General features: G+C 36.0%; 1 protein-coding gene across 1 annotated transcript in view; it reads right to left on the bottom strand.

The window, feature by feature from the left end:
- IRAG1 (inositol 1,4,5-triphosphate receptor associated 1) overlaps positions 1-25,155 on the bottom strand; it is a 42,231-nt gene extending 17,076 nt beyond the window's left edge. Inside the window, exons 1-10 of the mRNA XM_009477556.2 lie at positions 25,087-25,155; positions 18,426-18,526; positions 15,526-15,596; positions 9,535-9,708; positions 8,442-8,519; positions 7,953-8,002; positions 7,478-7,519; positions 6,311-6,904; positions 4,062-4,140; positions 1,076-1,196 (exon numbers count right to left, since the gene is read on the bottom strand). Of these exons, the coding sequence (XP_009475831.1) occupies positions 1,076-1,196; positions 4,062-4,140; positions 6,311-6,904; positions 7,478-7,519; positions 7,953-8,002; positions 8,442-8,519; positions 9,535-9,708; positions 15,526-15,596; positions 18,426-18,526; positions 25,087-25,155 (1,379 nt within the window). The remainder of the gene's footprint in view (positions 1-1,075; positions 1,197-4,061; positions 4,141-6,310; positions 6,905-7,477; positions 7,520-7,952; positions 8,003-8,441; positions 8,520-9,534; positions 9,709-15,525; positions 15,597-18,425; positions 18,527-25,086) is intronic.
- Positions 25,156-26,781: the final 1,626 nt, after the last annotated feature.

The raw sequence follows: 26,781 nt of genomic DNA, 5'->3' as shown, positions 1-26,781 counted from the left end.
TTTCTCTCAATGAAAAGGCTTATGCAGAAATAAGGAAGAAGCTTAGCTTTATTCTAATGCAATACAAAATAAAATATGCTGAGTCTCTAAAATTATCAGTGGTGCAAGGTACGCAAGACGTGGTGATAAATGCTTCACTTGAGCTGTCTTCCCTATATTTCTTGGGCCAGAGCAAAATATGTTCTGAAGTTGTGGACTTTTGTATCATTTTAAACATAAACCTCCCCCCAAAAAGGAAGATTCCACTTAAATTCTGTTAAGAAAATGTTAAGTTTGGATAGCAGTAAACTCAAATTGGAACGAAAAGTGGTATTTATAAAGGTCTGGACAAACACCTGGCAGGTATAGTCTATTATGACTCTACCTCAGAAAAGTATGGACCAGAGGACTCCCTTGCTATAGTTACATTGCATTATGCAACAATAGCTCTAGTTTCAAATGATCTCTTGTATGGTGCTACCCTACACATCTATAACATGCAGACATACTGTTTCAGATTGCATAAGATGGAAAGGAGAAACTCCTAAGCCATGGCAGGTGTTAAGCAATCTGTTGATAAGTGCCTACTTGCACAGCCCAAGGTCAGGGAATTAGCAAGTGAGTCCTTCAACTATGTTTGCAAAATAAATTCCATTTCCCTGAAAAATCGTCACCTGCAGAAAAACTGCAGAATTCTTACATGCCCAAATTTTACCATTGGAAAGCATTATCTGACCTGATTATTTTTCTGAGGGATAGAGATACTAACATTTTCAACATGAATTTATATCTGCAGCAGCAATCCTGAAGACCAAGAGTGGACAGACCGGTAGAAAAATCTGTATATAAATGTACTTGCAGTGTACAAGTTAGGTTTCAGGCTTCTTATGTAGAACTTACAAACTAATTTTAAAAGGTGGCCAGTTACTGGAAGTTGGTGCACTCCCCAAAATTTTTCAGAAAATCTGTGTTGCATGTTTTAAGATGCAGCAATTTGTCTACTTATATGGATCCCCTATGAATGGAACTCCATAAAGGGAAACCATTAGTGTGCCTTCCCCCGGATGATGTCTTTCTACTTCTAATGAGCTTTTACCTTCCCGGAAGTGATTTGTGCACTCGTAGTTTTCGCAGCAATACATCAGGAATGCTGGGCATGACATCAGAGCTATTCTTTGTCTCTTCCTCTTCAGTGGGGGAGGGGAGAGGTGAAGGGCCTAAAGACATTTTCAGATAAAAAACTTTTATGTTATTTGAAAAGTAATGCATTAATTATTAATAGTCAGCATCTCAGAGCCAAAAAGAACCTTTTAGCGTAACTGTGTCCTTTTTAAAGTCAACGAGGATTTTACCCCAACTCTACTGGGAGCAAAAGTGAATAACAAGAAAAGGTCCATCCCTTTGTGCAGAATGTTACTTCCTTTATTGCATATAGTGATACATCACTTTTCTCTCCTTTACTACTAAAGTAAAGATCCTGTGTTTTCCTTTTGAGCAGTGGCAACAAAAGTAATCAGTAAAATTGTCATCTTTTGTGTAGAAAGACTGAAGTAATATGTATTCTGACAGTCTCTAATGCACTGAAAAATAATTATTGTATTAGTATTTCTCCTAGAATTCAAACTGAACCCAAATTCATTACTAGAACATCTAACCTAACATTTTGCATTTGTGCTTTACCAGTACAGTTACATCATTTCTGGAATATTTTAGTTTAGATTTTGTAATAGAGTAGTGTTATTTTCTAAGGCTTTAAATGCCACCTGCCAAGATGAAGTCTGGTATAATGTACTATACTACAGATTTTGCGCACCATTTATGGTGATGAATCTACAACATATACTTGTTTGCACTGCATGTTCGTTGAAACAGGACATAAAGTTTATAATTGCATTCTCTACTTCTGTCACTTTCATAAGGACCAAAACATGGCTTAAACTTTTTTTTTAAATTCATGTTACTTAACTTTTTAATTTTCATTTTCTTTAATTTCATATATAATAATTCCCTTATCTCCTTCTATCTTGCCAAAATTTAATGAAGTACTCTCCTACAGCAAAGTCAGGTTCCCCAGTCTGAATCTCAGACTTGGGAAGACATCTTTGTACAGCTCTCTTGTTCATTTGGCATAGCAGAAAGATTCTTAGATGTGCAAAACAAATAATGTGAAAAAGCTCAAATTTTGTAAATGTGGAGAGCATTAACATGAAAGGCAAAAGAGAATGGGAGATTCCTTCTAGCTACATTTTAGTTCTGTGCATTTCCTTTATATTTAAAAATTCCAGTATTTACTTAAAAGCAGTCATGTGTGTCCCCACAAAAAGGCCAGCCAGACATCGCCATGTCTCCAGAACTAATATATGCCACTTATCCAAACTTCCATATATGCAAAGTTGTGTTTCCTAAGATGATCACAATAACTTGGCATTGATAGCAAAACACGATGGAGCCAGTACATTTGATTCATAAGAGTACGAATGAAGTAGCTGGCTATTTCGTATTGTTGAAGCAAAATTACTACTCCAGTTAAAAAGCACAAGGGGGCTTTTATGACAATGTAAGGAAGTAAGTCTCCCTAACAAATGAACTAAGGATTTGACCCCTCATTTGTTTTCCCCACTGAGGACAAGGACCTGACCCTTAAAGTTCTGGCTATCATTTAGATAAGTTAGTAGACTTTAAAAAGCTCATGATGCTCATGAGGTCTTTGTTGAAAAGCTGAATAAAATAATGCTTAGGGTTTCATAATGTTTTCCTTAAAAGTTTCAAATCTGCCAAAATATGTAACAGGCTGGTAAAATGGCAGCTATTTTACACTTTCAAACAGAGCCTGCTAAATAATTTCTGGGAAATGATATATTAGCAGAGTGACAGGAATAATATTACCATATCTAAGAATCTGAAGATATAATCACTAAACACAGAAAGAGGACAAGAAGTCTCTTTTAATCTTGTTTCATTCAGACTGAAGATGAGCCTGCTTCCAGAGATAACATGAAATGCAGTATCTTGGCCATCTGTGTAACAGAAACTTTAAGCATTATGAAACAGTCCCAAAGCAAATCTATGAATTAGCAAAATGAACGGTATTAGGAAAAATGGGAATTGTTTTGGATCAAGTCTTGGACAATCAATTTCAGCTCTTTTCATATTAACCATCTCTATTTCAGTTAATGTGGCCTTAGAAACACTCTGAACGAGTTCTGACTTAACTACTTCCAAACAAATACACAGTTTTGGTTTAGGTATTTTCAACTGATCACTCAGCACTACTGCTATTTAGTTCTTCCAGTTGTTGAATTGTCCTCAGGATTATATCTTTCCCATTCATTTCTATTCTGAATCTTTCTAGATGCAGCCTACACGCATCAAATCTCATTTGCTTGTGTTAGACCGGAAAAAAAAAATTGCTGCCAGATTTCTGTTTCCTCATTTCTGTAGAGTTTTAAGCCTTTTCCTTATTAAAAAATCATACAAATTGAGCTACCCCCCCCCACACACACACACACACTTATTGTAAGGCATATTTTTCCAATCCTTCAATCACATTTATGTCTCTTCTCTGGCCTTACTCTTACTTATACATATTGACAGAGAGCTGTGGACCAGAAGTGAACATGCCATTCCAATATTTGCCACACATATACTAAAATAAAAAAGCAGGAATAAAGCATTCCATCTCTTATTTGTCTTTCAAGGATCAAATTCACCCTTATGGCCACAATATCTTGAATATCTTGCAGAGGTCACATCCATTCAATCCATCACTGCTGAAACTTTTTTCAGAAAGTCATTGAAGCTTGAGACAGTCCTCCCTCTATTAAATATGAGCTACACTCTGTTCCAGGTATGCATCTTTTCATTTGGTTGTAACAATACCTACAGTATCTTCTTGGCTCAGATCACCAAGAAATTCAGGTAGTTCGATTATTGGTCTCTCTCATTCATTATTTACTACCCTCCTCCATGACTGCTTCATTACAACTACTATTGCAATTGAAGAGACTTGTTTTCCTCCATATTAGTCAATTATAAGAATCAGTTTATAACAAACACTCCTTCCAGCTTTTATGATACTGCACCTTTTTCCTGTTCAGCTGCTTCACTAAGTTCAGGAAGTTTAAGTCCGACTAAATTTTGATTTCTCATCAAAATATGCTCCTGTTAAGAAAAACAGTAACATTTCTGAGTAACTTAACTAGAAATCTCAATTTAACTATCCCTGTCATGTGATCACTAAATATAACATTCACTTTAGTTAATAAACATAATGGCAATATTTATATTTAGTTATAGTCAGATGCTATATTTAGTAAATGAGAGTGAAAAAAGCAATTTTGGATATAGCCATAGCAATAAGTAAGTATCCCAGAAAGGAGAGAAAATTCAGAAAATCAGATATATAGGACTTTACCACTTTGACTTATTCAGTAGGACCTATTCACACTGAAGCTTGGTATGGTACAGCTGCAAGTTAATACTTCACTGTTACTGTACTCCGCCCCTATTCCTTGCATGTAGGGAAGAATGTACTCTCAGGGATTAAACTTTGTTATCTTATTTCTCCTTCTATCATCTCCTTATTTTCTACTTTCATATTCTCAAATATGTTTAAAATTCACAAACACCTGCTTTTGTTTATAAATAGACAATTCTTACTGGAGACAGAGTTCAAATCTCACACAACTGGAATTATATATCATATTGTATTAATTTTCTGACTCTAACTACTATTTGTGCTTAACAGCTTCTAGGACATTCAAAATTACGTGGCTCAAGTGTCTCTATAACCAAAACTTCCAGTTCATATATGCTAAGAATATGTGTATTATATGAACAGGACAAGATGAAAAACTAAGCTGCCATTCTCAAGCAATACAATGGGCATGAAATAACCAAAGTGCAGAATTTGATGTCCTCACCTGTCAGCCCTGTGTTCGTCTTAAAATATTAACTACTGGAGGTCAAAGAAAATATTCTTATTAGGCTGTTAAGGAAGGTAACTGCTACATTTTTTTTTTTCTTTTCTTCCAAAGGTCATTTTTGCTATATACACATGGTAGTTGCTTTACGATGGTGGTTTATCATTTCATGACATTTCTACTTTTTTCAATACACTGGTTAATTCTTAGGGTTTAATTCTTAATTTTTACCAATCATTTAGACAATTATTTAACAACAGATTAGTTTATAGATTTCATAGTTTAAGTCTATCCTTCAAGAAGCTGACACATTTGCACCATGTTAGAATTAGGAACTGTAAGTCTGGCCATCCTCTACCTGCCTTTCCTCTCAGACACACCCAGTTTTAAAACTCTGGACAATTTGAGACATTTTCTGAGAATGTTCAGTAAGCAAAAAATCATACCAAAGCAATTTCCTGTCCCCTGAGATCTTGCAAATGTAATGTATTGCAAAGGCTAGTATTCTTGAATGACAGAACTACTGCCCTTACAAGGGAGAACACCAACCAATACAGGACTCAAAACCACTCAGCTAAATGAAGTAAAAGTGATTTTTAAATCCAAAGAAAGTTTACAAATAGTATATGACATGCAGAAGCTTGTAAGCCCTGAAACAAGAGTATAGTAACCATCTCCAAGCTTCAGTTAAAGATTTCTGTTTATATGCAGGTCTCAGCCCACTCATAGAGAAATCACTCAATCAGTCAACATATTGTGAGAGCCTGTGGATCTGAGGACAACTCCAAAGGAGCAGAAAAAGCATGACACAGGGAAGCACAGGAAGCAAAAGAGCACAAGTGACCCTTTTAAAGAGAATGTTGTTACATCCTGAGGAAGGAAAGATTCCTTAGATATAAAATTCTCTTTAGAAATCACAATAGATCATTTTAGTCCCAAGTACGTTTTACGAATGACATGACCGTTAGTCAGCTGCTTCCTGTTTATAGGTCACGTAGATGATGCAAAAATGAGATATACTGTGTTTTAGACTACCTTTCTGTCACAAGGAAAGCAATTAGTACTTTCTTGACACCAATGTTACAATTTTTTTCTGGGGGCCAAAACCTGCATGTGCAAGACCATATGCACATGCATATGTGCATATTGAAGAGACCACAGTGCAGCTGATGCATATTTGAAGACAACTAAGAAATAGAATAATGCCATGGAATTTAGTTACAGGTTACAATTTACTAAAGTTGCAAAGGAAAAACACGATACAATTCTGTATTGATTCTGTTGAAACTGTTTCCCATTATATTACTCTATGTTTCTTGCAATGATAAAAATAATGCTAAGCAAGTTGAAAGTTTAGTGAGACATGAAAATAACTTTAAAACAGGACACAACTGATGACTAGGACTCACCTCTCTGAGCTTTGTCAATTTCTGCATTCGAACCGGTTGAACTTGGATTTGAAGGTCTTTGAATGCCTTTAATTGATTGCTGGATTTATTATCAACAACAAAGCTTTTATCTTCCTCAGATGGTAATTTTAAAGGTGTTTTATCTTTCTGTCCAGGCTCCAAGCTATCCCACGATACAGCCCGTAGTAGAGGAGGACGCAGTCCACACAGTTTAAATTCTGGTTTACATGAAACTTTATGGTCCCTCATTTCTGGAACAGGAATTTTTAGCTTTGAGTCTATATTTCCTATTCCTGGTCCTGGTAGATGGGTTCTTAAAGGAACATCATTTTCTTTTGCTTTCTTGAGGAATGATTTTCCAAGTTCATTTTCACAAACATTCATGCAAGTGTTAAGAGACATTCGGCCACCATCACCACCTGAAGGGGCGCATTTAGGTAAGGTATCCATATGTTTACGTGGATCAAAGTTTTCTTTTTGTTCTGAGAGCTTCTCTTTGGAGTTTTCAAAACCAGCAGAACGAGGAACCAACCTTCCCTGAGAAATCTTTCTTTGATCATTCTGCCTTCTATCAACTAATCCTTTTGCAGCATTCTGAAAGTAGAGGGACACACATAAAACAGAGAAACAAATGCAGATTTCTCTTTTCCCCTGCCCAAGGACAGATTTTCACTGTAAAAAGCCACTTCCTTTTCAGTGACATCTGCTTTTAAACATGTGCTGTTGATGAGAGAAATAATTTTTAAAAGGCACTTGAAAGAACACTGAATGGGGGAACTCTTCTCCGAACTTTTGAGATAACCTCCTCCCATGTACCATGAGGTACAGTAACATCTTCCACTAAGCCAGAAGAGTCTGGAAGAGGATGTCTGTCTAAAACACCATATATACCAAAGTGGCTAGAGTAGATGTTTTTACTTGACTTATAAAGGTATTTAGCATATTGATTTTAACTGAGCTAGAGCAGGGTGCATGATAGGATGCAAAGGCTAGCTGTAAGCCCAGTGTCCTCCACTACTTTTGAAGGTGCTTCATGTTTTCTTAGATCAGTATCATTTTTCTTTTCACTCAGTGAACAGTCTTTTAGCCTTTTTAGTCACATAAATAAGTCATATGTGTCCTAAGACAAACAGGCAGATTTTGTTCAACACAATGTGAAACACTTACCTCTGCAGTTTGCCTGTCATCCTCTTTCACAGTTCTGTTATTCTAGCAAAAAAGGAAGAAAAAAGTTGCCTTACAAGGTTATCTCTCGCATCTATGCTGCAAATGTTAGATATAGATATTAATGGATGAACTTTGAACCTCTTAATTTTTACACTGCTTGTCACATTTATTTATGAAGTAATTTTAGGGATTTTTTTTCTTCCATAGATTTCGATTATATTGGATCTTTTTCCATTTTCTACACTTAACAGACCTCTATGATCCTTCAGCGCTTGTTACCTCATGGATTTTTGTCTTCAGAGTAAACATTTATTAGTCCCTCACTCTGCAGAAAAAAACATATCAATAATCCAATCTTGGTATATAAAATAGTATTCAAAACATCCCATTTTCCTCAGGGATTAACAGGACCGCATAGTGTAATATAATACTGTAATAACCAGGTTACTGTGCAGACTATTCAGCTCTTTCTTACCTGCCCTGGAGATATTGACTCGACACTAGTGGTTGTGCATGCATCAGACCCTAGAAAGACACACACATAATTAGGGCATATCCTGATGTTTTGCTCAAAATTTTTACTACTACAGCATTAGCAAACACATACGTGCACAGTTCCATGTAATATATTAAGGACAAAATTTAAGTGTGGAAAATACGATTTAAAAGGGAAAAAAAATATCTAAAATATAGTAAATGAAAGATCATTAAAGCTTCTCAAAACTCCACTATTGAAAAGAATAAAAAAATAGAACACGTAACCTAGCAGCACCACAGGAATAAAAATACAATACAAAAAACCATGTATGTAAAAATATATATTGTGGGCATCCATGAGCTTTGTTATATTCAGGAGGAGACACCTGAATCTACAGATTTTGACTTCTCCTCAAGAAATATTAAAAAAATACATTTCTGGTGAGCTCTTATAAGTTAAAGTTTGAGCCTGCATAGATCATTTTACCTGATGGAACTGGAAGAGTGAGGGAGTTGCTCCGAGATGCTGCTGGTGAAACTTTAGGACTAAGTGTAGGGGAAACTGCTTCATTAAAACAAAGACAAAAACAAAAAAAAAAAGGTAATTTTACTTTCTAGGTTTGTAGCTTCTGAATTTTTAAAATTCAAATAAGATTAAAACATGAATCTCATAGTCATCAGTCATGTGTTTGTCCAGAACCTGACAAGTCATTTTAATTGCCAAGTTGCACTTGGCAATTAGGAACTAAAGAGTAGGTTTTGTCTCATATACCTGCCATAAACTAATACAATTCTGTTGATACACAGAATCCTTATTCTTCTCAGTGTTCTGATACTGTAAGCACTGCAGAGAAGTAGACACAAGAGAAGTATTCATAAGGAATTTAGGAAAAAAAGGAAAATTTAATTTTAAAAAGTATAGGATTTTTTTTCCTCCAGAAAGTGTCAAGGCAATTTTAACATAGAACTTTGCTTTGCATTGGCATTCCAAAGCTAAATGAAAGTCCTACTTCATGATAAAATGGCATTTTGTCCTAGTTTTCAAACACTTCATATGAGGGGAAAAAAATAATTTAAATTGGAATTCTAGAATAAAACATTTTATTCTGCTCTTTTAAAGGAGGATCTGTTCCATTTAGCTTAGTTTATGACTATGTTCAGAAACAGAGTCTGTGTAATTATGCCTGGGGGGAATGTTTTTTCAGCAGTATTAATATAGCCATTAAAATTTCGTTTTATGTACAATAGGAGCTTTAGGAAGAAAATCTTCACAAACAGAAATTTGTGACCATTTTTTAGATTCCAACAGAAATACTTCACGTTTTCCTGTTACAGTGTTTGCAGTGTGTCATGCAGGCACTTAAAAACTTTACACCATCTTCCACTGTTACATCTGAATATAGAGATTGGTCATTTCTGTTTTACATGGAATTGTGAGGAGGGGCAGAGGGATTCTGATCTTCAAATTAACAAATTGTACGTATACAGCAGCAATGTATGCATTACAGTAGATGCTTGTTTATGCCTTTGCAGATCTTTGAAGTAGAATATAAAATCTTCTTTTCAGAATCTGCACCTACCTGTGGGTGACTCCGGAAGGCTGCTTCTTGACTTTCTGCCTCTGCGCATTAGAAACCTCTCGCTCACTTTCTTTGCTTCTTCTAGTAATTCAAGGTTCTTCTTTTTGTCTTCCTCTGATATTTTGACATCTGGCAGCTGATCATTTACCAGATCAATCACATGGCCACTGTTGTCTGAATAGACAATGTCAGAATTAGAGCTGTACCTCATATTTCCAGATAGGTTGTGGCATTTCAGAGTAACAAGTACAAAACATATCTATAAATTTAGCTTTGAGCTTGCATTTAACAAACATTAATGTTTGCTCATTTCTAATGTTGTTATATTCTCAAGTTTAGAGCAAGTCCTCAAAAACACAGATAACCCACTAAGATTAAGTCACTATAATCAAAGATGCTCTGATATGTTAGTCTGGCTTTTCCGGCTGTGTCCCCAGTACAGTTTTTCTAATTTATCAGTAAAAGTGGCATTAGATCCATCTCAACTAGCAGTCATGGCATTTCTATCATAGACTCAGTTTTCCCACGGGTTTTGTAAGTCCAGTTTTTCAAGGCTAAGGTCCCACAAACTCACCTGGCAAAGATTTATGCACACTACTTTTAACATACAGGTGATTCCATCAAATAATCTATAAATTAAAGTGCAGAGTTTGGAAGTATAAAGATTTTATTCTACGCAGATAGAAGAGCTTTCCCCACAAATGCAGAAGCAACAGTAAAGATGCATCTGGCAAAGCTGCAGGCAGAAGAAGCTGAATAGCTAAAGCCTGAGAATTATAAAGCTATTTCAAAAAGCAAATCAATCTCTTCCATGTGGTGGGCCTGCAAGACTTTCCCAAAGGAACTGAAAATCACATTAGATTATCCAATGACTAAAGAAGGCATTGTGAGAGACTGCTTTTCCTCATGCCCACTTAAGTTGATATGTTAGATATGTGACCCAGGAGAATGCATGGACCACAAACCAAAAGCCACTGCCTTATACTTAAACCTTTGGATTAAAAATTGTCTAGCAAACAATGCATTAATTAGATGTAGAAAGAACCCATTAATCCCTGGCTTCCAAATTGGTCAAAACCACTAAATTTTGAGCACTAGTTTTTACAATTCTCCAGGCTATGTTTATGCAAAGAATGTAGCCTGTTGTCAGAAAGGCCCTTTCTGTGTGAGTTGGTATGAATGGCTTCTGTAAGCATCTAGGCTTGTATGGAGAAAGACTTACCTGAAAACAACAGGCCAAAGAAAGGAAACATACATGCTGACAAGGTAGTGTGTGCAAGTTTTTTATGGGTTGATAAACTCTACAGACTAGTAAGCTTGTTGGATCTGCAAGAACTAATAAATGGATCACCAAGAGTCTGCTCAATCTGTAGAAGGCCACTGGCACACACTAACATCAACAACAGACTGCAAGTCAGACATTTATTTTCAGGTAACTATGAGAAAATTTGTGACTCTGTGAGTGAACTAACTGTATGAGTGAATAAGTGACTGTGTTGTGTGAAGTGTTATCTGGTATTAATATCAATTTGATCACGTTTACAACAGCTTACTGAATCAAATGTGTTCTAAGAAATATCAGTTGTGACTATCTCTTTCCTCAGCTTGATGCCTCTGTTAGGGAAGAGGGAATTTATAACACTGTTTTGCAATAAGAACAACTTACTAAAGAACAACTTGGCTGAGGGGGAGGGAAGTCATCAGTTAATATGAGAAAAATATTTTTCAATTTGACAAGAGCCATTACAGAACAATCAGTCTTCAGAAAAGCTAAGGACATAAGTAAGCAGCAAAAACTCAAGGGTTTCTGGTTTGTGGGTGTGGGGTTGTTTGGGTTTTGGTTTTTGGCTTTTTTGAGGGGAGTGTTTTTAATCTCCATAAATTTAGTTCCATTTCAAGGCTGTAAATAAGCATGCCCACAGATTGGATATTCTTAAAGCAATCTATTTTTAATGACATATCTGCTTTCTTTTACACTAAGATTTGTGTGTTTAAAGTTTGAGAAGGACCTCCCATGGCACTTTCCTTGGGCCAGCAAAAGAGGAGAGCTGTAAGGCATGGTAATTTCTATCTTCCTTGAGCAGGTAAGTTTTCCTCACTATACTCAACATCTTTGCCTTTTTATATTTGCCTTGCCTTCTGCCTCTTCATCACTTCCATTTCCCTTCCCCTTTGCTGCCATTTCTTCTTTTCCCATGAATTCCCTTTAGTTTCTCCTGCTGCATCCCACCCTAGCACCTGCTTACAAATGACAAGTGTTCAGAGAATCACTTGTTGATTATTTCAGGTCTACAAGTTTATGATTTTGTACATGTTCATGAAATTACATTTCTTTTAGGCAAGTCAGACGTCCAACAGGAGATCTTTTGTAACAGGTTTAATTACTAAATACCTAACTTAGAAAAGCAGTATGTTAGAATCATAGAGTAATTCAGGGTGGAAAGGACTATTGGAGGTCATCTAGTCCAACCTGTTCAAAGCAGAACGAGTTGTGAAATTAGACCAGGTTGCTGGTCCTTCAAGACAATCTGGTCTTGAGAAACCTCTAAGAATGGAGGTGCACTACCTCTCTGGTCAGACTGTTCTAATGCTTGACTCTATACTGAGTGAAAAATTCTTCTTTATACCCACTTAGAGCTTCACTTGTTTCAAATTACGTCCATTGCCTCTTCTCCTCCTGCCATGGGCCTGGATCTGTTTTCTTGATAATCTTCTCATTGGTATTGAAAGGCTGTATTAGGTTTCCCCTAAAGCCATCTCTTCTCCAGGCTAAATTAGGCCAGTCCTTCAGCCTTCCCTCACAGGGCAAGCGTTTCAGCCCCTGGACCATCTTTGTGGCCCTCCATTGGACTCACTCCCATTTATCAACATCCTTCTTTTATGGAAGGTCCCAAAATCAGATGCAGTTTTCTACCTGCAGTCTACTGAGTGCTAAGTAAAAAGGAATTAACATTTTCCTTGATCTACTGGCTAAGCTTCTATTAGTACAGTCCACGACACTGTTAGCCCTCTTTACTGCAAGGGCGCACTGTTGGTTCATGTTCAACCTGCTGCCTACCAAGGCCTCCAGGCCTATCTCAGCAGAGCAGCTCTCCAGCCAGCCAATCCCCATCCTGTACCTACTGCAAGGGGTTATTCCTTCCCAGACGTAGGACTCTGAATTTGTCTTTGCTGAATTTCGTAAGGTTCCTACTGGCTCATTCCTCTAGCCTGTCTAGGTCTCCCTGAATTGCAGCACTGCCCTCAAGCATTTACTAATTAATCTCTCCCAATTTGATTTCATCTGCTAATTTGATGAGAGTGCACTCCATCATCCTCCAGGTCATTGATAAAAGACGGAAAGCACAACTCATTTTCTTGAGTGGGTTCCAAGACACAGCCAAAGGCCAGCCACAGCAGCTGGAGCAGAAAGCAGGCTTGAAGCAAAGATCTCCTTTTGCTAACGTCTAGGGAGCATATGACCAATGAACCAGTCACTACCCTCAGAGCCAAACTATCCAACCAATATTTTACCTGTCCAGTTGTCCATCCATCCAGATTGTAAAGTCATAATTTGGATACCAGATTTGGGGGGCAGGGGGGAGAAGCTCTTGCTGCTGCATCTCTGAATATGGAGGGATAATCATTCTTTTGAATGTCTGATTTCTAGAAGTATAGTTCCATAAATTTATTTAGTTTCCACGAGTTTAGTTACCTCTAAAATCAACTGCTGGCAAGCAAGATAGATTTTAAGTGTCCAAGTTCCCTTAAGTGGATCTGAGCTGATTTACATGGATCTTATCTCCATCTTAGTTTTATAGGACATATAAAGGAAGTTTCCCTTTGAATGAAAGCAGGCAAAACCAACATTTTACTCATGAATTTAAAGGACCAATCACAAAACTGGAGCAAATGCACAAGAAGTCACAACTCTTTGAAGCCTCCTAACAATCTTTCAGTGGGCTTTCTCTCAACTACACTTTTATAGGCATACTGATGCAACTGAGTACCCAGTTACGAAAGCATCAGAATCACAAACTAGTAAGGATTAATTCTGACTGTTATTGATATGAATAGTTAGCACCTTATCTCTGCATGGCTGAGAAGCTAAGTCTAGTACAACAGTGGAAATACTACTTAAATAAAATATTGTATTATCTTATTAAGAAAAAGGCAATGTTAAGAATGTTCTGCTGAATTTAAAAATCTCCAATTCTCTATTTTTGTGAAACTAGCCCAGGATCCCAGGTGTATAAAATTATTATTGTATTTTTGTCATGTCACAAATATCCAATTAATTCTAGCAAACTAACCCTCATAAATCCACACAAAGGGAAATGAAATGTGGAACAATACGTTAAGTTCCGCTGGAAAGGGTTCTGGCCTCTCTGTTTTGACCACTGGAAAGAAAAAAAATACGGGAAATACACTGATAATAGTAGAGAGAGTTTGGGTTACTTTCAGAGGTACCAATTAATTTTTTTCTTCATACAATACCTCCTATATAAGAGGAAGTACAAACATGCCTATAGTTTAGGGAAAGTAGTCTTAGCTGTAGCCATTTTTCAACCCTGGGGATGCATGATCTGCTATCATCAGCAGATCAGTGCTTCTTATAAGAAATATTTGCTGAGACTTCCAGGAATCCCTTCGCTATTGGAAAATTCACAAATGCTCCATGAACCCCCATGCCTATGTTCAATATATTGACCAAGAACAACTCCACACATCTGAGTTTCTTAATAAAAACACATAAGAGGACTTATTAATCAGAGTCCTTATTAGAATCTCAATTATTAAGAGCAATCTGATTTGATAAAACAGAAGTTTTATTCTGAATATTTTGAGTATCAGAGAGTTAGCAGGGCTCTGATGTTTGTTGGTGCTTTAGTAATGGAAAAAAAAGATACAGATGCATCTGTGTCAAGATGCCTAATAACTAGGCTCCTTAGTCATAGTAGAAAGGGTGCTTCCCTTTAAAAGCCTCTGGGAGTATTGGAATAGTCACCTGATAAACTTGGTTTTAAGTGTCACAAACCCTTTTTTTTTTTTTTAAGGTATGCAATGATCACACAAGTCCATGATCTCACAGAAAACTGTTTTCATGCACAGCATAAACCAGTGATAATTGGCTCAAATTAAATTAATGGCTGGGAGAAAGTAATGTTGTTGTAAAGATAAAAATAATTTTTAAAATTTATTCTAAATTTCTGATTCCCCCCCCACCCCCCCATTTTGGTAGGCGGTCTCATATGCTTATTCCTTCGGCCTTTACATGCGATAGTATAAACACTCTATCAACTCTGTTCAACTTTTATTTTTAAATGGAGACAAGTAACAATGCAAATGCAAACATACAAAGACTATGAACTGATGGGAGCTTTGCCACTGACTTAACAGGGTGAGCATTTATCTCAGTTTGTAGTACTCACAAATCTGCATCTGCACCATTAGTCCCCTTGAATAACAATTTACTCCACAGGTAGCTACCGGAAAACTAATAGAACTAGTTACATAGTAAGAGGCTCATTAGAAAGTGAAGAAATGGAGAAAACCTTCCCACGGATAGCTTGTTTTCATTTAAAGCTTAATCTCATATGACAACCAAACTAAGTAACTTGAGACTTAAGTGTCTGTTAAGCTCCTTGCTAAAAAGTTCCAGTTGTTCAAAAGTAACAAAAACAGTACTGAACAGTATTTTGCGTACAACAAGAATTTTAAGCATGTATATCTCCAGCCTTCTAAAAATGTTAAGCTAACACACTAAACTAACACCTTTATGAAACTAACAACATGCATATTTCCCTGGATCTGTCTGCATGCAATCCACTTGTGACCATAAACTCATGATCACAATTCAACATGCTAGCAGTATTCCCTGTGCATGTATTACAGACAGCATGCACAGGAAAAAAGCTGTAGTCAATACAGTCAGACTCTCTATATAGGTCTTTATTGCATGTCATATTTTCTGAGAAAACATCCTAGCTTAAATGAATAATCTCTTCTTACCAACGGAAGTCAATGAACTTGTTGGATTCCTAGTGGCACGGTTAGAATGTCTCCTATGAGGACTACGAGGCCTAGAGAGAAAAGTGAACAAATAAGAATTATGGGAGTAGGCCACCAAAAAAAATTCTACTTCACTATAAAAATTTAACATTAAAAAGAAAGCACTTTTCTTTGATTAAAAAAATGAAACCAGAAAGGTTTCATTGCAATTCCTCTCATCTCCAAACAACTGGAAAATGGAGGAAGATTGCAGAAAAAAGGAAAATTACAGAAACTGCACTCTCAAAGGAATTCTGACATTTGCTGATAACCCATACACTGTGAACTTTTGATTTCTCAGAAAACCTACATTTCTTTAGTTCATTATCATGACTTAAAACTCATGTAAATATGGTACACTGCAGAAAAAAAAAAAATTTAGTCTTTGTAAATTGCTAATGCTTCCTAAATTAACTTCTATGATTGAAGTAATTTCTTAGTCTCTCACATTGACACTCCTGTAGAGCAATACAGGAACTTTCTAGATTGAAAACCAGGTGAAAGTCTCAAATGACTGCAGAAAATTAAATGCTGATCCAGCAAATAATACTGATTTTAAAGGGCAGCATTGTAATTCTGACTCTTAAATGATCCTGAAGTTTGGAGAAGTACATTTTAAAAACACAAGCAAATTATAGTATAAATTTATGATCAATACTTTCTGATTAGTTTTCTCCCATATTTTAAGTCTAATGGCAGGTCAATAAATTAAAAATCCCAGGTCAAGAAGTATGCTTTATCAGAAGACTGAAAATAACCTTAATTCAACTCAAAATATAATTGAAGTTTTCAACTTCAAATAGGATTATTATTACCATTCAACAGCTTACTTTCACATATGCTTAACCTCAAGGTGGTATTCTTGCCCTGTCTACCTGATCAGGCCCAAACATCCAAACATATAATGGTTGGACTTGATCATCTTTTCCAACCTAAACAATGCTATCTGCTTCAAAATTCACTGTACTATAGTATTCAAGCTAGACATTTAAGCTGTTCAATTGTCTAGCTTAGAAACATTATCTACCTGAATTTTCAACTGAGACCTATTTTATTTCACAAGATCAGGAATGTGGTCCTATCCTAGTTTCCAGGTGCTACAGAAGTTTCTTTTGCAGCTTCACTGAAACAGTAAGGAGGACAGAACACATACAAGGGAGGAAGGGAAAGAAGCCTACACTTGTTGCATCTGTTTTTAGATAGGAATAAAAGTCCAGTAACTCAATTTCCAATGCTTTCAACTCAGGACTTTAAAAGAACTGTGCATATCTTAATTGGTTTTAGAAGAAAATTTTAAAGATGCTGGCTAATAGTATCTTGATATTCTAATATCTCAGAATATTATCTTACGAAACAAAGTTAGCCAACAATGCCAGACTACCAACAATTTTTGTAAAAAAAAGAAACAATATACAATAAGAGTAGCTTCACCATCATCACCTTAAGTTATATAAAACAGTATGTGTTTTAAGTCAATACCAAGATAATACGCACAAGACTGGAAGTCAGATTTATTCTGAAAGATATATGTAATATGCTAAAGCTGTCAAAAGAAGATAAGAAGCATTTTCAGCAGTTCATAAAACTATAAAATGCTAAGTATAAAAATAAATATAATACTTGCAAAAGCTATTAGTAAAAATTGCAAAGTATTTTTATGATCATAAACCTTCCTTGGAAATTTTCTGCCCTCACAAATAAGCCTTATTATACAAACTGTCATACACTGCAAGTCCACCTTTTGCCAAAAACATTTCTTCTTCATTAAAACACACTTTAGGAATTTAAGAATCATGCAACAGTTTGTTGCTGCATTTTCCTTTCAATAGACAAAACAATTACAACAGATTGCAAATATGACTGCTACAATGTCTATTTTTCAGCATGATACTAAGACTATTGTGATAAGATGGTAATATAGCTAGTTCTTTAATTCAAGAACGGAACAGACAACACAGGCTTTGTACATAAATGTACCCATTTGCGAGAGTCAACACTGGTGGCTGAGCATACCTTGAGGAAATTACATCTGTAGTATTTAAAAAACAGTGATTTTTTTTAAGTCTTACAAGGATTAATTTCCTAACTCTACATTAGTCTGCAAAGATCTTACTGATTCAGTGGAAATACTTATATGATTAAAGGCAGCACTACTGGTGTACATATAAAATTAGTAGACCAGAATTAGGGATTTAGCTACTGAATTGAAAAATTTCCAGGGGGGGAATACTTCAGGAAACACAAAAATGCTCAGTTGTACTTGTTTTGGTCTCAGTTGCTCATTGACTAGGTCTAAGTAAAGGTTAAAATTTGGACAGAAGGACAGTATTGCACATTGCCATGCACAGAACACGAGGAATCCAACTGTCAGTCATCCTTGCAGTAGGCGTAGGATTGTAGTGCACACACGCACACCACTATATGTCTATAAAAGGATTTGACCAAGCAATTTTTTCCTCACCAGGCCAGATTTTATTTGCTAGCAAAAGGATGGACTTCAAAAGTTACAGCTACTAGTCCAAATTATGCAAAACTTTAATCTACATTTTTGTTTTAGTTTCAAATTATGCTATTATGAAATATAAGAAAGTTCATGTAAATTTAAAGTATACTGATTCAGGTTGGCAGGCTTAGTATTAAATGAAACTCTACTTTTAGTATCAATTATATTCCTGTGTCCCCCCTGCCTTCCCTGCACCCACAAAATCCATCAAAATGCAAAGACAATACGATCAAATTACAAATAGAGATACAGCAATAATATTTTAATACAATATACATTTCAAAGCAATATTTTAGAAACACAGCTCCTGGAATTACTGTACAATTTATGCATAGATTGGTAATGTATTATATAGTACCTGTTTACCAGATTTTTATCAATTTCTACATCTGGCGTAACAGCATTCTCTGGAAGAACAATAGAAGGTGTACTGCATGTTGTCCCTTCAACAGTAGTGTCCTGAATGGTTTATGACAAATATAAAAATGTAGTTAAACAGAAATTCAAACACTGAATATTGATGCTCTATGTGGAAAATAATGTGTATTGCTCAATTTAGCTAAAAGAGAAAATGACTGAACTAAGTGACAATTAGCTTGTTTGATAAAACAAATGTGAATTAGAAGCCTATACTTAAAGTGCTAAAAAGAGATGATGAAGAGTTGGAATATCTGCTTTCTTTATAAATTTTGAATGCACACAAGCTAAATTTAATAAGCATAGAACTAATGAGAAAGCTTTAAGATGGTAGGCAACTGATTTTTCATACAGCAAACCATTCCTCTACTGAAGTACATGTACAACACTTAGTGGATTTATGAGCTGAATGCAAGAGCGAAAAGCAACTATATATAACAGGGCTAAATCAGGCGCACAAAACCTCTGAACGGTACTAGTGTGCAATGAAAGCTTGAATAAATACAGTATTAAGTGTACACATGCTATCCAAAAAAAAAAAAAAAAAAAAAAAAAAGAATTATAAGATTATCTTGTTAGGTTCTACTTGGTTTTCCCTCCCATTAATTGGAATTTTTTTTTTAAATATAACTGCAATATTTAACAAAATACAATATAATTTTTAAGTGACAAAAGAAACTGGCACTGAGTATCAGTGTATGCTTGCGTTCTAAAAAAAATATGAGAACTTGTTGCGAGAACTTAATCCCACACCTTCTACCACAATGATGCTAATCAGCTGAAGAGAAGGAATCTGTTTCCTGTGAGATATCCCAAATGGAGACACATCAAGTTGGAATAAAGAACTGTGGATTTCTCATATGTAGTCAAAAAATGATTACTTCTACCCCATGTACTACATTCAGATTCACCAAAAAAAACCCAAACCCCAAAAGCAAACACAACCCCTGTCTTGTTGAAAGGCTACATAAGCAATCTGGTGTTTACGGTCAGTCAAGAAGTTGAAAAAAGTGATTCACATAAAATCATGCAGAGGGGGGAAAGTGTAGGCACCTGTTAGAAGCTGCAATTTTTATTTTAGAGTACAGTCATAAGTAGAACATATTGTAGAAGGTGAGTAATTATAGCTGGAGGGAAAGCTTCCCAAAAGTGGCAGGGGACTGCCATCAATCAACTTGTAAAATTTAAAGAATAATTTGTAAATTCTCAAATCCTAATTGCTTCTGCTAGGCACTGGTATGTATGAGTATTTTATTTTATTTAGTTATTTGGAGTCTAAATTTTTCTTGAAACTACATCCCAAAGTTTCATAAGAAATTTTTACTTCATTTGGCATTGGATTAGATAATAGAATAGAATATTTTCAGTTGGAAGGGACCTACAACGATCATCTAGTCCAACAGCCTGACCACTTCAGGGCTGGCCAAAAGTTAAAGCATGTTAAGGGCATTGTTCAAACACCTCTTAAATACTGACATGCTTGGGGCATCGACCACCTCTCTAAGAAGCGGTGCTTCTGAATTTTCTAAAAGAGCATGCTTGCTCTCCATAGCACAAAGCCAATTACATTCAACTGTTATAAACATCATTTTGCTTTTACTGAAATAGCATTTGCTGGCAATTTTGCTTAGTCCTATTAAGAGTGTTTACCTATTAGAGGTTGACACAAGTGTAATGAATTCAGGATAACATTTATTTTAGTAATATTCATTAAACAGGCAGGTAATAAAAAGCTGTTATAAAAGCACTAATTTAGGCATTTACAGAATGAAGCATGTAATAGCTCACAATTTAACAAGTCACATTTTAGAACAGAGAAAATGAAATAATTTCAATTATTTGAAACAAAGGCCATCAATGAATAACTGTTTTAGTCATCTACTGTCATGTGGAGAAATTAGCATAGTCATAAGGTTTGTTACAATAAACAAGTATCCAAGAGTATAAATTGAAATGGAATTACACACATCCAGAAAGCTAACAGCTACATGACTGCTAATACTTATCAAACACAATAGAACTCCTTTCAATATCTCTCCCAGTGCTGCATTTTATTCTTGTTGAAATAATGTGTTTTCTGATCAGTTTAAAGAACTCTAGAAGCATTTTGAAAATGGTATAATATTAAAGCATATAGCATAACCCTTCTTCCTCTCGAAGGCAATAAAATATGCTTTGATTTGGACATCTTGATTCGTTCGTAAATAACTTTTTTTAATAATAAAAGTTTTTTTAATAATTTTTTAATAATAAAATTTTTTTTAATAAGCAGCTCCACACTTCTATACTCATAATTCTTGTATAACGTTCCTCAGCAAGTTCACATTTTCAGTCACAGGACAGCAGGATGGGAAACATGCCAAGAAAATAATATGAAGATTTAAGTTTAAGAAAAATATCCTTGTAACATTGGAAATGTTAGAATGTAAAAGCATGATATATTATGTGATTCAAGAGCACAACTGACATTGTATGATAATAGTTTGAAAGCCATTTTTAGTAGTATTCTTGAAAATGTTACTAAGTAACAACGTATTTTGTCTAACAGTCAATGCCAAAAATTCAGGTGACTGCCTTGCTTGTAGGGCAAAGCAGCTGAGTACACATGCACATGGTTTATACTAATCTTATGACTGCTAAAGAGCAAAAGCTTTTGAATGACCTAACAGCCTTAAAGTCACTCAAGACCATTTTAGGACTCTAAAACCAGCTCATTAAAAAGAAAAAAAGAAAAGAAAAAGAAAATGGCTGTAGCCAAGGCTGGTTCGGTTCAAGTAGAATACATTAATCTTTGTCAGCAGCTATAGCAGTTCAACTTCTATACAGGCGAAAACTCATGCTTCCTATTGTCCAAACCTACTGTAGATCTGTATAGGAGAGGGGCAGGAAGAGCTAGAGCATGAAGCTCTTTGCAAGGCCAGCTGGCTTGAATCAAAAGAAATCTTTATACTCTGAAGAGTAGTCAGGCTGCTATATGCAGATCTTGGAAGAGAAGCTTTAACAGGAAGCTTAAGCTGTCTCACAGTTGTACATCTGCACGAAGATGATACAGAAGTTTTCCATCACCCTCCCATTGCCTGCCTGCAACTGCCCTCTCCATGTTAGCTGAAAAGCAGACCTGTCTAGAAGCTATTCCCAACAGCTGCCTCATCTCCTAGCACCAGTGACTGCCTGCTACCAAGTCTTTGCTTCCTTTTTGTCCCAAGCCCTCCTCCCATAAAAATGTAGGGTAAAACTGATTCCACCTCTACGGCTCAGGTGGAAACTGATCCACATGCTCTACAAGGATGATCATGCGCCATCTAGCCTTGCAGCGAGGCTTGTGCAGGGCTGAGAGGATGGCACATGCAGTTTGGTCCGTGACAGAGGATCCAAGAGGCTCGGGGATACTCAGGGTGGACAGGATCTGCAGACGTTCTGGCTATTAAGCTCTACCAAGCCCTGACTAAGCATACAGAAAATGCATTTTTAGAAGTTTTATAATCCAGCCTATTTTGGATGGATTTGAACAGTAAGGGGGGGGGGGAGGGCGGGGCGGGGAGGAATCTCTCTGCTACTCCACCAGGACAGTCAGATGATAAAGCTTTACTGTATACCACCTGAATTCCTTAAAGCATTGGGGGGGGAATCCTCTGCCACCTGGCCACATTCTTAGAAATTAATTAAAGGTCTGGACTGAATTTCAGAACAAATTTGGCCTGAAACAGACACTTAATGTGAAATGCCTCAGAAAAGTCATGCATCTCAGAAAGCAGTCTTTTGAGTGAGATGGGGTTTTAAATAAACTTAATTTTAGATGTTTAAGTGAAGTGCTGAGCTTAGAGTTTAGCAAGTAAGGTAATGAAATTCAATTGTAACTGCATCTAGTTGAAACAGACAGGAGAAGAAAGTAAACATGGGACATCTTCAGAACAAAACAGATAACACGCAGTGATTTGATAAAAGTACAATACAAATTTAAATAGGAATAATAAAAAAAGAAATGTGGAAGCTTGAATGATGGAATAATCAGTGTATGAGAAACATTAAGAACTCATCAGAGAGATGGACTCAGCAGTCAGAAGAGCCAGTAAAATAGTGTTCAGGATACAAAGACAGGAGAAAGCTGGAAATAGAAATAGGGATTTTTGATTTAAAAAGGGGGAAAGATGGCAGCTCACAACCAACCCTGAAAGTGTGGGGAGATTTATAGACCACTATAAAACTTAGCATAACCCGTAAGGATCTAATTTTCTTTGCTGCAGGTATGCATTACACATATAGAAATTACATTTTTAATACTAAAAACCTGAAATCAATTTTTAAGGGTATCTGTGAAAGCATATTATAATATTATATTATTCTATGTGAAATAAATCTAATTAAATTAAAATATAGAAATTATTAAAAATGACATCTGACTATGAAGTTCTATGATTTATGGTGGGAGAAATGATTCTGTATAAAACACTTGTAAAATGTTCAATACTTACTGTAACAAGACAGCACACAAACTGAGTTCAACTACATACTCTTAATTCAGATACCATTTCAAACAAGGGGCTAAAGTTCTTTGAATTAGGCTAACTGCCCGCACACCTGTGTTGATGGGAATTTCACATCTACTTCCCTCCGGAACACCGAGCTAATAAATACTTCGATGCATGTTGTTTAGAGTTAGTCGGAATGGTGAACATAGGCTGCTGTAAGAAATAATGAAATGGAAAACCATATTTGTTTTCTCAAAATGAATTTGAGAAATATAACCTGGGTCTTCCCATCATGTAAAAGATACTTGAAGTAAACAAGAAACTACATGTGATGTAAGGTTTATTTTCTTTTTCTCAGAACTGTTTTGTGAATGTGCGTGCATTTGTGCATGCAGGGAAAAGGTGGGGAAACATCTCCTGAAACAGAATGAGGAGCTGTTAGACACCAGACAGCACTTTAGAAAAGATGAGATTCCAGACTGGGAAAGTTTCGTTCAATGGCAGAAAACAAGTCCACTGGTTGTTAGCTCCTTCTGATGCCCTCTCCTTGCTTGCAAGTCCTTATCTCACAATGATAAGCTATTTTACTTATTACATAGTCATGCTGTAGAACTTGGACTGCAGCAAGACCCAAGAGTGATAACAGGTATGAACAAGATCAAATTTTCACAACATTGCCTAGTTGCAATCCTTAACTTAAGTAGGCTTATGAGCAGTGCGTTGGTTAAAATCCTTCCACTCTTAAATTATTTTTAGGCACAAAGTATGCACAGTTAACTGATTCACGAACTACCACGTTATCATAGTTCATTTAAGACCTACCTCTAAAAGGACCGTATTCAAAAATTGTTTTCAAATTTTTTTTTTTAGATTAGATTGTTGGAATTCTGCATTTCTCCCATTTGACAAGCACACTCAGGATTAGATTCATTCATGTCTGCTAGATTTTTCATATTTTTTTCTCTTTGGGTATGTTTTATCCAGAAAGTCTTTTGTACTGAAATACTCTTCACATAGAATCATAGGTGAGTTACCAAAAAAAAAAAAAAAAAAAAAAAAGTCTTCTTGACCTAATATATGTTCTCAGCTAATAGCCTGATGAACTTGCATCCATCTGGGGTGTTTATCTTAAGTCAGGAAACTAACACTCAGCACAATATGCAATTTAGATGGAATGCATGACAAATCAGTGTAGGGCTCACTGCTGACAATGTTTTCCAGCAATGTTAAAGTAGCGGATGTTTTCACCTAAAGTGTAGAATACAGTGTCCTCAGATCCAGTGACAGTGATACATTTTTAACTGAGGATGTGCCAGACTATAAATCCTCTCTTTCTTTACACCAGTTTGCATAAAACAGGACAATTTGGGTACCCTGTGATTTTGTAATCACAGTAAGGCTCTTTACTTCAGCTAAGCTAACAATTCAAAAAAACCTCACATTTTATTAGAACATAAAATGACTTTTTATCAGTGGTATAAATTATTCAAAAGGGAGAAGTATCATCTTCTATTGATTTTTTAAATTTATCTGCAAATAAAACATATAAAAACATGTAGATGCCACAAATTTGAGTAGCAAAATGACGAATATATCTGGGGAGCACCCACCTGCTCTCTGTATAGTTCCACTGTATGTTCAGCTACTGCTGTGGCAAATAAAGCACTGAGAAAGACTACAAACCAAAAAGTAGATTTCTATCTTTCACACTCACATAAATTGCATAGCATCTTCTGTATCTGTAAAGGCAACGCTAGATGTTTCAAGACTACTGTAAAGTACAAGCCTAAGTTCTTTTCTCAAAGGTTAAAGTTTTCTTTAATAACATCACAAAGGACATTTTTGGACAGCTTTGATATAAATGGTTCAGAAGAGACAGACATATAAGCCTCCAGATCAAATTGATAAACAAGTGCTTGAGCAACTTCAGTTCTCATTCCTTAGTCTATAAAATATTTGAAGAATTCTAAGAATATCAACTGAAAGATCATTCACAGCTTCATCAAGTAATCAAAACACACTAATACATAGCAATGATTAGATTTTATTTTATAAACTACTAAATATACACAAACAGGTTTCAGCCTCAGGTTTCCAACAAGTGTCAGAAAACACCTTTGTAAGAGTGCTTACTTTGGCTGGAGGAGAACTGCTGTGTTGTGCCTCTTTTGATTGTCCTTTGTCTTCAGGTAAGGTTGGCATGGTGGACAGCGTGAAACACGTGGAACTGCAATGTGGACTAACAGGACCATGCACTGCTGAGAATATCTGTTTCAAATTAGCCTGAAGGCATAAGCGCTGAGAGGCCTTGTGATCCGCAGGCTCTGTTAGATGCCAAAAAGATGAATCAAAGCTGTTTAAAACTACGCTCTAACACTGAGATCACTTTACAATAACAAACAGTATTAAGGTTTAAAATTAAAAATGCTATCTCGTGTTTTATTAACTAAAGTTTTCAAGGTCAAGTATAACTTAGTAAATGCATTCAAAATGGACAACCTTCCGTTCTTGTTGCTATTTCCATCATTTTACAGATTTTTTTTTTTGTTACTATGACTGTTTTGGCTGGGACCAAACTACCCTCTCTAAAAATTCTCCAAGAAGGAAACAGCATCGTGGATATCCGTAGTATGCTTTTTAGTAACTCACAAAGTCCTAACGCTACAGAGCGTGATCTCAGGTCTCAAAGAAAGGAGTAAAACTGGAAACCCAGATGGTGGCACTCTTCCTTTGAGCAAGAGCAAGGCCTAGGTGAATTGTGCAAAGACTTGGTGTACATCTGCACAAGAAAACACTGTGCAAGACAATTCAGAAGCAAAACAGCAGTAATGCCCAAATGGAAAAAAAAAACAAACCACTGCCTACTAGCTAAGAAAACTCTTGTTATTAGCATCAACGGGAGCTACTGCCTTCACAAGGATATTATTTGTATTAAAGCCTGTACAGTAGTCTGAAGGTTAGAAATGTTAATCCTTATAGCTACAGTGTATGTATTACAAGACTTACTATGACACCTACCGGATAGTTAAGGAACAGTCCTCATAAATAAATCATTTGACTCCTTGGTGATGCCTACAGATGACAGACAATGCAGTTATCAGAGACAATCTGGTACACAGTTTCTGTCTGGACTCATAAGAGCTAACTATATTCCCTTTACAGTTAATTCACAGCTGTGTATAGAATGGAGTTACACACTCAAACAGTAATATAACTTCAATAGTGTGTCAAGGAGATAAATATACCCAGAAAGGATAGGTTCAGCCTCCCAAACATGTTATCTTCTCCCAAACCTGAATTACTAATCTCATCTCAATTCTTTTACTCTTCTGGAAATCAAGATAGATGGAACAAAGAGGCTGAGATGGGGAGAGGATTTGAAGTTCAAGGCACTTAGCAGTGTTGTAAGACTAACCTTCTACAGTTTTCCCTTCCATTTCAGGGAAGGGCAAAGAAATGTATTCAGGAACATGTTGGTCTATTGAGGCTGACAATTAAAATTGTAAAAATACTTGTGTTGATTTAAAAAAAGAAAAGAAAAAAAAGAAAAAAAAAGAAAAAAAAAAAGAAAAAAAGAAAAAAAAGACAAAACCATTCACAGGAAATACTGAAGCAGCCTCAGTAGTGAAGCAACCTCAGTAGTGACAAGTTCCTCACCTCAGCTTTCACAGAAAAAATTCTGTGTTGTAAAACCTACAGAATGTGTGAAAACTTTGGAGTACAGAAGCAGCTAAAGACCCATGCTTTTATTAAATTTATTTCGTATTATATTGGAAACTGAATTTTCTCTTTTACTAGAAGAGGAACACAAGGCCACCTCACACAAAA

Source organism: Pelecanus crispus, chromosome 6 (genome assembly GCF_030463565.1).
Source record: "Pelecanus crispus isolate bPelCri1 chromosome 6, bPelCri1.pri, whole genome shotgun sequence".
Lineage (NCBI taxonomy): Eukaryota > Metazoa > Chordata > Aves > Pelecaniformes > Pelecanidae > Pelecanus > Pelecanus crispus.
The sequence above is the reverse complement of the archived record's forward strand: the minus strand, read 5'-3'. Positions and strand labels throughout refer to the sequence as shown.